Below are 12,598 nucleotides of genomic sequence, written 5' to 3'. Positions count from 1 at the left end.
GTATCACTGAAGAGGCTTGCTAGGGAACTGAGGAGTGAGTTAGTTTCCCGTTGCTTTCCTTAAGGAAATACTTTCTCATTCAAAGCACACAAAAATATTATTGTAGGTATTAAAATAAATTGCCGCCCATAGTCATGTGCCTAGTGAGTCTATATTTTAAATCCGCCTTTGTCACTACCGTCGTTATCAGCTTTAATTTTTACTGAAAATATACAATTCCGGCAACAGCTGCCTCTGTGGATCAGTGGTAGGGTTTCGGCCTCTGGATACCAAATCCGGCAGAGGTAGTAGGATTTTTGACGGGCGGAAAAAGTGCATTCGAAACTCCATGTCGTACAATGACGGCATGCAAAAGATCTCTGATAACACAATTCATTAAACTCTCAGCCATAGACGCCCAAGAGAGATTCAGTTTATTCTGCCATCTAGTAGACCTAGAGTAAAACGGAATGTCGAAATTGGTGAGCAGACAGCTAGATGGCGTCGAATTAAAATGTCTGCACACGGTAGCTGAGGTCATACGATTGATAATAATATTAATAATAATGTTATTGGTTCTACGTCCCACTTAATACTCTTACACTTTTAGGAGAAACCGAGGCGACGCATGAGTTCTTTTACGTGCCAGTATATCTACCGACACGAGGCTAACGTAAGCTATTTGAGCACCTTCAAATACCACCGGACTGAGCTAGGATCGGACCTGCCAAGGCCAGCGCCTCAACCGTCTGAGCCACTCAGCCCGGCATATGATTGTTATTATTATTATTAATTCCAAAAATGGGTATTGAGAAAAAACTGGCCGAGTGAGTGAACAATGATTTAAATCTAGCGCTGTATGGTAAAGAAAAATAATTCTTTCTTCCAAAATATTTTGCGGAACGATTCATTCGATATCGAGCTGGTATTTTCCGGAAAGACAATCGTCAAATACTTAAAGAATCGGTCTCTCATATGAATATGGAGGTGTGGCATTGCACTGATAATTAAACTGGCATTTTTTTTATTTAAGTCCAGCATTCACTAGGTTGGAATCGGCGCGGTTGCTCTTCGACTGGTGTGTTTAGGTTGTGGCACTTACAGGTGCCGCCGCTCGTAGGGTGTTTGCGGCAATCGACAACGAGAATCGTTTCCGTGCGCAGAAAGATGCGCAATACGCAGTGCAGTGGAGGTTTCAGTAAACGACATCTTGTGGATCAGTTGAATTTAGCTTGTGAAATCAGTGGTTATCTCTATCATCCGATGTTTATGGTGTAGTAAAACTATCAGAAAACTTCAACATGTCATCAAACAATCAGAAGCTATCCACCACGGAACGGGTTATCAAAAGTAAGTGGAGATATGTTGGAAAAAGTGTGATGGTACATTCCTGCCATTGGGATTGATTTTCTCAGTCGCCATTTCTATTGATTACTTCACGAGTTTTATTACGATTCGTTGTTGAATCGGTACTGAATGTCATGATCGAGTCTCTGGTTGTGTACTTTGCTATTTTACAATAATTTCAGGCCCAGAAATACGTGTTTTCTGGGGTAAATACATTTGTTTTTGACCGTCTCTCTCATGGGTCCCCTCATCTTGGAGGTTGGGTCAGGTGAAAACTTTGACATTTGGACTATTTTGAATGCAACTATTTTATCGTTTGTTAGTGTCAGCATTGTTACTAAATACGTTTAAAATTTTCAGTCTTCGGGCAGTATCTTGCGTGTGCTTTTATGTTAAATATTGTCGTACTGAAGAACATAATATTCCAATGTTTACATCCTCGAATTATGTAAACATTAGTTTGGGTGTTTCTATTTTAAATTATTTAATACATATGAACGACAACCACCTTAGTATAAATCCGATGACATGTTAAGGTACACAATGGACGATTTTAATTTATCCCAATTTTCAAATTTCGCAGTGGTACATCGTATGCTGTTTGACATTTGCAAACTTGTCCCTTCGATAACATTTGATTGTAGTAATAATCACTTCTATAGTATTCTAACTTTATTTTCATGCGAATTATATTGCGGACGTAAATTATTAATGTGTTATTTAAGCCAGTCTCCTTGTGCGACGATTGCTTACGGTACTGACAAGTTTGTGTGCTATTCGATTTTGTCAGATTTATTCATTTATTATATTTTCACGTTGTTCCAAATAGAATTACTTGCAGCTATTCTTTCGTTGGATGGAGATGTCAGAACTGCTCCTAATGTATTAAAATAAAAAATTGCATTGTGGTAAATATGCTTACTGGAGGGTAAGGAGTTGAGTTAAGTCTGTTCTGGAGAGTGTAAATAAAGATTTAAACTTTTTGTCCATTAACTATAGTCGAAATGTTCATATTTATCGAAGGGGAAACGAAGCTGCAGTTCATTTTTCATCATTTTCCAGTCTTTTTATTCTTAAGAGTGGTGTTTATTTACATAGTGGTATTTTGCTGAGCTATACAGGATAAGTGCATGCACACTTGGGAGCAAACATAACCTAAATTTTTGTTACTGGAAGATTATTTTCAATGTGTTGGTGTAGTTAATAAGAGTCGTTAATGCTATTGATTGTTTCTGCTTATTCCTACTCATAGCCTATTGCCTAAAAGAGAATAGACATTTTGTTCATATGGATGCATTCAATATTAAATATTGTTGAGTATTTAGGTGATAGGATAGGTTTGAGCTAAGTCCTTGTAATTGGGGTATACTTCTATTAAATTTAGTGAGTTATTAGCTAATCCTGATGCAGCCATAGTAATAATATAGGTGGTTAATCTTCATGTCTGTTCAGCGAGTTAATTGATGAATTTGTGTTGGATTCCTCTTTTCTTCAGCTGTTTTCATTACAGTAGAAGTCCGATAGTCCGGCATGTTCGGTACCGGCCTGGTGCCAGATTACCGAAAATGCCAGACTATCGGGTGGTACCTCTTACTATGATAGGCTATAGGTTAAGGCGTACAGCGAAAACAACTGTAACACGGCGTTTTGCAGTAAAATGTTGATCAGCAGAATCATTAGTTTATAACACACTCCTCGTTTCAAACGTGTTGTTTCTTATTGCCATTCCGTAATAATCCCGGAGTACATTTACCATTTAGAGTCTTTCCATCTAAAACTTCTCTTTTCCTTCTCTACACTTCAATTTTTGAAGGCATGTTCCCATCCGTTTTTGAACGTGGCCCATACATTCAATTTTTGAAATCTTTTTTTTTTTTATCATATGGTTGGCATTCCAGTACTCAGTATAGCACACAGCCTTCTAGGCTGAATATTTCCAGAGATAGGCCTAGAGATATTTAAGTAAGTCAATGCATAACAAATGGATTGTATCAGATACATTTGCACTATTAACTTCGAAATTATAAAAAATACACTTTGAATGGTTTTGACAAATAATACATCAAATTATTTACGAGAGATCATTGTTAAGAGATAATAACATTTAAAAATCCTGGAATGGTGCCGGACCATCGGGCGTTCCGGACTGTTGGATGCCGGACTAATGGAATTCTACTGTAATTATCATTTCTCTATAATGTGACAGGGCTGAACAGCCATTTTAACTTCCCTATCTTGGCCTATTTGGGACATTAAATGAGATTGAAACTTGGTTAGGCCAATTCAGATTGTGCTTGTGTGTGGCCTCCATAGTGGCTTGGTGCAGGTCATTTCATTTGACGCTCAGGGGCTACTTGCATGTCTGGGTGTACATTGATGGCGATAATGAGATAAAGGATGAAACCTGGTATCGGCACATGGCCTACTCCTGTCGAATAACACATGGTAACATCCCTGACTGATGGTCGAATCGCCATCAGCAGCATCATAGGCCTATGCTCTCGTTCCATATGATAATTGTGAAAGGGTTTGGAATTGAACCTAGGCTTTTGACACTCAATCTAATGATTAAAAATTGTATACCACCACCTCTTCTATTCTGCCAGGCACCATTCTAATGGTGAAAACTGTTTCCATCAACGGGATTCCAACTAACAAACCACAGTATCATACCATGAAGATTTCACACCTTAATGATCAATCAATCAATCAATACTGATCTGCATTTAGGGCATGTTAAAAATTAAATAACTGGAAAGGAGGTTCAACCTATTCAATACCTCCTTTCCAGTTATTTAATTTTTAACATCAATAATTTCAATACGGAACTATGAAATTTTTATCTTTAAATGCATTTAGGGCAGTCGCCCAGGTGGCAGATTCCCTATCTGTTGCTTTCCTAGCCTTATCCGAAATGATTTCAAAGAAATTAGAAATTTATTGAACATCTCCCTTGGTAAGTTATTCTAATCCCTAACTCCCCTTCCTATAAATGAATATTTGCCCCAGACCAGATTTTCAAATTCCACGAACCTACTACGCTGGCGTAGCAAGGGGAGAGTAGATACTCCCACGTGGCACGTCCCAGGTGGCGGATAGGGGGGCCCTAACCGGCTTTGCCGGCGGACTTAAGGGAAATAAAATACCTCTTGCGGACCAAACACACAACCTCCTGTAGGTGGGGGACGCATACAAGGAATACACCTACGGTATCCCCTGCCTGTCGTAAGGGGCGACCAAGGCATGATTGTATTAGAACCATGACACTACTTGTGATTAGTACCACCACGCAGGGAACACCATGGGTAACTTTTACTTGCACCTAGTACCAGTATGTTAGGTACCAAATAGGTTTGTGATTAGTAGCAAAAGAATGTGTTGTCTGTTTTTACAGTACCTGTGATTAGTACCACTATATGAGCGACACCGTAGTTCTGGCTTGCTTATGGTTAGTACCCACTATATGAGGAACACCACAGGATAGCGCGAGTCCCTGTGGTTAGTACACTTATGTAATGAACACCATAGGTTTGTGTTGCCTGTAAATGGCGCCTTAGCTGCAGTCGCTTTAGTGCGGCCAATATGCAGAATTCGGGAGATAGTAGGTTCGAACCCCACTGTCGGCAGCACTGAACATGGTTTTTCCGTGGTTTCCCATTTTCACACCAGGCAAATGCTGGGGCTGTACCTTAATTAAGGCCACGGCAGCTTCCTTCCCACTCCTAGCCCTTTCCTGTCCCATCGTTGCCGTAAGACCTATCTGTGTCGGTGCGATGTAAAACAACTAGCAAAAAAAAAATTAAAAATGGCGCCTCAATGTGCGAAACACCATAGGTCTGTGTTACATGTGTGAATAGTAGTACCTGTGAGTAGTACCATAATGTGTGGAATACTGCGAGACTGCGCTACTTTTGATTAGTACCACAACATGACAAATAGCATGGTTCTATTTTCCTAGTGATAAGTACTATTTTGAGGGGCTGATGACCTGGCCCATTTATTTCCTGAGAGGTATTTCCCATTCAGGAATTGAATACGATAAAGTTTACTTGAAAATAAATAGATTAAGTTGCATAATGACTGGAAATCTGTACGGAATTTGTAAATGAAGCCTGAAATAATATAATTACTAGAGGACCCATGCTGCTCACAGCATTTATCAATAGGCCATACAAAATGTCTTTATATTAAATTGTTCCATGCATTGCTCAGGTAGTTCTTCAATTTTTGTTTTAAGATTTGTATTATCTGTTGGGTGTCAAGTGAATTTTAGTAGTTTTCTTGATTGTGATATTGATTAATATTTTACAAACTATTTTGTTGTTTTAAAGTTATTGTTTAATTAAAAGTTTTAGTTTTAGATTATTTTGTTTCGCATGGAAGTTCGTCCTTGTTGAAGCCCATATTGTCTGGGAAGTAGCCGATCCTTTCAAACAATTGTATATATTTATGCGTCGTGCTATAGATATGATGTATACGCTTCCAACTGTCATTGGGACTGTCACCACTTAGCCTAGCGAACCTAAGAACTTAGTCATTTTGGACTTTTTTTTTTCCAGCCCTTCTGACCCCCATGCCGATTGAGGCAGAACTTGGCTATAAACGGCATACAGAGAGTCGCAATTCATCTCGGTGATGCCAAACATTATGAATCTTGATTTACTAGTTTCATTTCCGTATTTTTACATGTCACTCCTACCCGGCCCCCAGCTGTGCGGGGTACTAGGGGTGTCTTATCCTCACAGTATTTTTTTTTTTTCAGATAGTAAGTCGTATGTGTATCAAGTTTGGTTGAGAGCTGTGCTGAAACGTACACACATGCATCCATGATCTCGGTCATTTTGGACATTTTCTTTTTCGCCTCTTTTCACCCCCAATGTTGGAGACTTAAACGGCACCTGGAATGTTTGCTGTTAATCTGTGACCCTGAAAACTATGGATTTAACAGTAATATAGCATATCGACTGACCAAGAACATTTATAACAAGAAATGTCTCCCTCGTAACACCAAATTGAGGCACTACCAGACAGTTATCTGCCCAGAAGCCTTACATGCCACAGAATGCTTGATGCTGAACAGGAAGGGATTGTTGGACAAACTGGAGGTCCAGGAGAGGAAGATCTTGAGAAAGATACTAATTAAAAGAAATAAGTTTCATAATGATAGATCCGTATTGAACTGTGATTACAATAGAGTAAAATAATATATTATTATTGGTCCACCTTTTCAATACAAAATGAAAATTACATAGGGACTAGTTTCGACCTAGTAATAGGTCATCATCAGCCTGAAGTAAGTCAAAGATCGAAGAAAACATAAACAATGTAAACACAAGTACAGTCTCTTTAAAGGTACATACCAAGTGGGAAGTTGAGTAGAGATATATTAAAAATAATAACTCATCCAAATTGACGAAGCACTGAGCGGAATTTATGTAAAGTTCGGTGCGCCGTATATTATAAAAGACCACTGTGCACTAAATGATGCAATAAAGAAGAATAGTAGGTTGAATGCTGGCTTCTTCTTAGCTGTTGTATAATCGAAGAAGATTACGTCGTGTTTTATAAGGTATTGATAGACGTCAAAATACATGGATGTTGGAAGGCTCTTCAGTTTTTTTGAACATGGCAATAGTTGCGTGTGGAGGCTTAGGAAACCAGAGAAGCGTTATATTATGTTAAAAAATAGAGATCCTTAAAAAAGTCCCGTGCGTTGTATAAATTGTGGAAATGGAAATTGAAAAAACTTGGTTCTTAAGCGATAATGTTGTTCATTCAGAGATCGATTGAAAATAAAGAATCGTAACATAGTCTCCATATATGTTGCTCCACCTCGTGAAACATCCATCGTCCTTCAAGATTCCAGAAGCAGAAGAGCTTTCTCCTAGCATCATACTTCGCATCGTCTATTAATTCTGGTTTATGAACATCTTGAGAAGACTATGTTACGATTCTTTATTTTCAATCGATCTCTGAATGAACAACATTATCGCTTAAGAACCAAGTTTTTTCAATTTCCATTTCCACAATTTATACAACGCACGGGACTTTTTTAAGGATCTCTATTTTTTAACATAATATAACGCTTCTCTGGTTTCCTAAGCCTCCACACGCAACTATTGCCATGTTCAAAAAAACTGAAGAGCCTTCCAACATCCATGTATTTTGACGTCTATCAATACCTTATAAAACACGACGTAATCTTCTTCGATTATACAACAGCTAAGAAGAAGCCAGCATTCAACCTACTATTCTTCTTTATTGCATCATTTAGTGCACAGTGGTCTTTTATAATATACGGCGCACCGAACTTTACATAAATTCCGCTCAGTGCTTCGTCAATTTGGATGAGTTATTATTTTTAATATATCTCTACTCAACTTCCCACTTGGTATGTACCTTTAAAGAGACTGTACTTGTGTTTACATTGTTTATGTTTTCTTCGATCTTTGACTTACTTCAGGCTGATGATGACCTATTACTAGGTCGAAACTAGTCCCTATGTAATTTTCATTTTGTATTGAAAAGGTGGACCAATAATAATATATTATTTTACTCTATTGTAAAGATACTAAGACCGATCAAAGTAGATGGCGAGTATAGATGATGACCAAACCAGGAGCTATACAGTTATCCTGAAAAAATCAGACGCAGCCAGGAAGAGGAGTCTGACCTTCTCTGGACACGTCACGGGGATGAACCCAACTAGGATGACCTACCGGCTTCTCAACTACTGGGCAAAAAGGAGGATAGGGATACCATGGCTAACAGAAGTGAAGAGACATGCAGGAACTGGGAGCAACTGAAAACATCAGAAATTGAGCACCTCTCAGAAGAATACAGATAATCAAACAAAAGACGTTTCAGGACAGACCATCATGTAAAAAAAATGAAGCACCCTTTGGACAAAAGAAAAAAGGGAGCATAGCCAGAGAATGCGCAAGTATTGGGCAAATATCAAGTCCCTCTCCAAGCAGAAAAGCTGAACATCGTGGTCCTTAGTTAGCACGTTTGAAGAAAGAAGAAGAAGAATAGGTCATTTTCAATTATTTCTACATGTTGTTCCCAACTCCCAATCATAGGGGTGCTAGATGTGTCTTACCCCCCACAGTATTTCTCTCCAGACAGTATTAAGTCATAATTTATGCATACCAATTATGGTTGAAAATACAGATTTGCCTATAGACATCCCATTCGCCGATATCTTTATGTAAATACATTACTTCTTAACTGTGTGTCACCAACTAAGTATAGAAATGCGGGCTGGGTTAAGCCTTTGCCAACAGTTATTGGAGTGGTCATTTAGTGATTTCATTTTAGGATTACGGTACTCAAAGTTGACTGAACTTAGAGACCTATCAATGCCTGGTGATTCACGGCCAGGTAATTCAGGAGAGAATATAAAAGAATGAAGCAAAACGGTGCAGAAGAACAGTCGGACAGACTGAACAAAGCTGTTTTAGTAGGAAAAAAAAATATAAGTTAGGCCAAGGCCTATAGATTATTTATTTGGATGGTCTGGTGAAAAAGGGGCAAGCCCCATGAACATTAGATGCTGTGCCTGTTGTTACAACCAATACCCCAGTGACTGAAATGTTGTCCAATTGGTGCTTGGACTTGCAACAAGGTTGTCAGAAGAACATTACTCACCAGGCACACCAGGAAGTCATTGGAGACATGATCCTCCTGTTTGTAGTGTAGATTATAATCGTTCATGTTTTTGACTTGGGGTAAGTGGGGTATATTGATACACCTTGCGATGGCTTGTTCCAAGGTTCCATGGAGAGCATAATTTAAGGCCCCTCCTCTCCACTGAGGAGGATAGTCTGTGGACGTTACTGGTAGCGGTGCAAATTTAATCGCTCCTCACCCAGTTTGTTTGAGATATCCTTATAACTCTGTCCAATAAAGTTGCGTGTAAATGGAACATCAAGCTAGAAATTTATGAGTGGAATATTCTTTTTAGATAGGGTAACGTAAGTCTTTAAAGTTGAAGTCATTTATTAATAATTCTGCTTTTCAATGAATTCCCATTGTCATACACTCTTTGTAATAAATGTATTCTATAGGCTATAGTTGCGTATTTTTTTGATATTCGGATTACAGCTTGCATAGTAGACATATTCGTTAGGGTTTATGCCATGGTAAAAAGAGAAACTGCCAGGGAATCGTTAATTTCACAAAGACTTTGGTCCTCCTCCTCCTCCTCCTCCTCCTCCTCCTCCTCCTCCTCCTCCTCCTCCTCGCAAGTGAGCCATGACTTCTAAAATTGACTCTGTAGGTTAAGGAATGGTCCATTCTCAATCATTTTAAGAAAATTAAGTAAAGACAAGGTATAAATATTAGTATAGCTGTTCTTTTAAAGAAGTTAAAAGTCTGCCTTTTATGACTCCATCCTGGGTTCATAACTGTAATTTGTGTGTGCGATCTGTATTGGATAAGGAGTAGGTGAGACAAATTTTCTATATTATTTCAGGTTTCTCCTATCAATTTAATTCCAGTAACACTCCATAGTCATTTGTTGTCATCCTAGACCCGTTGGACAGGCCTTGCTAGCCACCATGTTTGTATTCCTTGGCGTTGATTGGTGCTTAGCCACTTTAGCTGGAATTGGATTAGGTAAACATGAGACTAATTTCATTTATTCTTTGTTTTAGACCGGTCATATACCTATACTTATAAACTGCTTCTTTTTAGGGTTAAAATTACTTGTAGTGAATTTGTAACATAATTTGTATCGTTCGTATGTAGGGTTCATTTTCAAAAGTGTTACAGGGTTATATTTTACTTCCTCCGGGCTGAGTGGCTCAGACAGTTGAGGCGCTGGCCTTCTAACTCCAACTTGGCAGGTTCGATCCTGGCTCAGTCCGGTGGTTTTTGGAGGTGCTCAAATACGTCAGCCTCGTGTCTGTAGATTTACGGGCACTAAAAGAACTCCTGCGGGACTAAATTCCGGCACCTCGGCACCTCCGAAAACCGAAAAGAGTAGTTTGTGGGACGTAAAGTAAATAACATTATTATATTTTACTTTTGGTTCACAGTCGGTGAAATCGGCCATAGAATTTATTAATCTCAATGCAAAGTTTCTGGATATTTTAGCACTTTAGGAAGGTTAAACTTGCAAAGTATGGCATGGGAACTGTTAAAACTTCCCCATCATTGCTACATTATGCTTAGCCTGGTGTTTGAAGTTAAAATCATTTTATGTTCTTATTCTAATTTTATTTTGAAACCTTAAATCTTTTAACCCCGGAGCAGGCGTGTCATATCTTGTAACACGTTTTGTTGCATGGGGAACAGGTGTCGCCCAAATAATTTGCAGTTCCTCTCCAGAAAATAAACTAATGTTAACATTTATCACTGATATGATTTATTGGACATCCATAAAGGTATTAAAACAAAAGTAATTAACTGAATTATGGATAGGCCTATTTAAGGAATAATATCCTTTTTACAAAAAGTGACATCATTTGAAATTTATTTACAATATTTTGGGTTTAGATTGTCTTCTATTTCAAATGTTAGCCTGTGCAATAGACCTACTACTTGAAATTATACTCTATAATGAGCGTTCTCCAAAAATAGAGAGTAGCAATGTAATAGGAATCTAATCCCATGTAAAATCTTACTGATGCATTCTGTCCTTTTTCATTTGGCACGTCCGTCTGTCATATTCACCAACAGTAACTGCATCTTCTTCCCTACCGTCACTTTCTTCAAGTGAAATAACTTCCTCTGGTAAATTGGCCTATCACTTATAACTGAAGGATCCACCATGTTTGCAATCATGTTTTTTAGCTCCGGATATGGTAGCAATAAAATTTAATCCTCTCCTACAAAAGACGTGCAGGCATATAAAAAAAGATAAACAATCTTATAACATGATTTAATGATGAGGTTAGAGTAGATTTCTTTTTGAATATTATGGTTTCCAAATGAGAAATTAATCATACTCGCAAAGAAGAATTTTAAAATATGTTTCACCATTGGTCACGTGGGAGACACCTGTTACCCCCTGATGTTAAGTGGGTCCTGCTTGCCAAGCAAATGAAGCAGTAGAGAGAAGCATTATCAGGTATAGTTGGCGACAGTATGCTTGGAAGCTACTAAAAGTTACACGGGCTTCGAACAGACGAAATACCAACGGCATAAGGTAATAATAACCTGGGTGACACCTGTCCACCACGTGCCTGCCCTAGAGTTAACTTTAACGTGAAACCATTTCGTTATTTCTGCATTCTGATGTTTACTGACTTACATGTTGTCCAACACAGGAAGATGTTCATTACTAAAACTTTACCTTGATTTGGATTTTTAACTCATTCTTAACATTAAAAATTAATTATTTTATTGGTTCCACCTTTTCAATACAAAATGTTCTGTAATGAGAGTTACATTACAAGTTGTTTATACATGGTACTACTTTCGACTCCAGGTCTGGGTCATTATCAGCCAATGGAACAAATTATAGCCTACAAGGCATTAAGAAGTCCAAAAACAATGTACAAGCACATAACATAAAACATGCATGGATTAAACTGATCAGTACATTAGAATGGGGCACTTGAAAGCCATTAAAATGTTTTAGGCCCTATTCTTGATGCTAAAGAGAACTTAATTCAATCAATGTTATGATAAATAACATGTGGAATACAATTGCGCACAGAATACGAATAAAATTAAAATTTGATGATGCAGTTGAAGCCAGTGTTGAACTGCTTCTTGTGGTGGCGAAGGTTGCGTAAGAAGGTCAAAATGGTTGTAAGTCATAGGTGGTAAGAGTTCACAGTTCAATACGGAACCAGTTGACCTTGTGCAGCGAAATGGAGCTTAATAGGCAATGAGGGACTAATAATTAATAAATGTAAATATATATAATAGAAACTGAAAAATGAGGCATATTCTGTCAGTAATTACATTATTGTTGCAATGCAGTGAAAAGTGTGCGTGGTTTAGCTATGCACAGTTGTTCAATAAAGAGAAGAATCACAGACAAAACACACCCATACTTCTTAATCTACAGAAAGAAATCTCTTCCGTTTCTTATTTTAATGTTGGTCAGAATAGGTACGTTGTTGAATACTAAAGTAATATAAATGGGAGATGAGTGATCGACATGTTTCTCGAGCATTCCACTGGTTCATGTACTTTTGGGTTGGATTCATAATCTATGGAGGCAGCTCCCTAGTGATTAAAATCCTTCTAAAGCAGGCCGAATGTGCTGCAATGTTCCAAGGTGCCATGCACCAGAAAAGTTTGAGAACCCCTACGC

General features: G+C 38.2%; 1 protein-coding gene across 3 annotated transcripts in view; it reads left to right on the top strand.

The window, feature by feature from the left end:
* Positions 1–1,153: 1,153 nt before the first annotated feature.
* LOC136878964 (serine/threonine-protein phosphatase 2B catalytic subunit 2) overlaps positions 1,154–12,598 on the top strand; it is a 1,209,081-nt gene continuing 1,197,636 nt past the window's right edge. For all 3 annotated transcript variants that reach the window (XM_067152610.2, XM_067152609.2, XM_067152608.2), the window contains exon 1: positions 1,154–1,329. In XM_067152610.2, coding sequence (XP_067008711.1) covers positions 1,281–1,329 — 49 coding nt within the window. In that variant the 5' untranslated portion in view covers positions 1,154–1,280. The remainder of the gene's footprint in view (positions 1,330–12,598) is intronic.

This window comes from Anabrus simplex, chromosome 8, assembly GCF_040414725.1.
Source record: "Anabrus simplex isolate iqAnaSimp1 chromosome 8, ASM4041472v1, whole genome shotgun sequence".
Taxonomy (NCBI): Eukaryota; Metazoa; Arthropoda; class Insecta; order Orthoptera; family Tettigoniidae; genus Anabrus; species Anabrus simplex.
The sequence above is the reverse complement of the archived record's forward strand: the minus strand, read 5'-3'. Positions and strand labels throughout refer to the sequence as shown.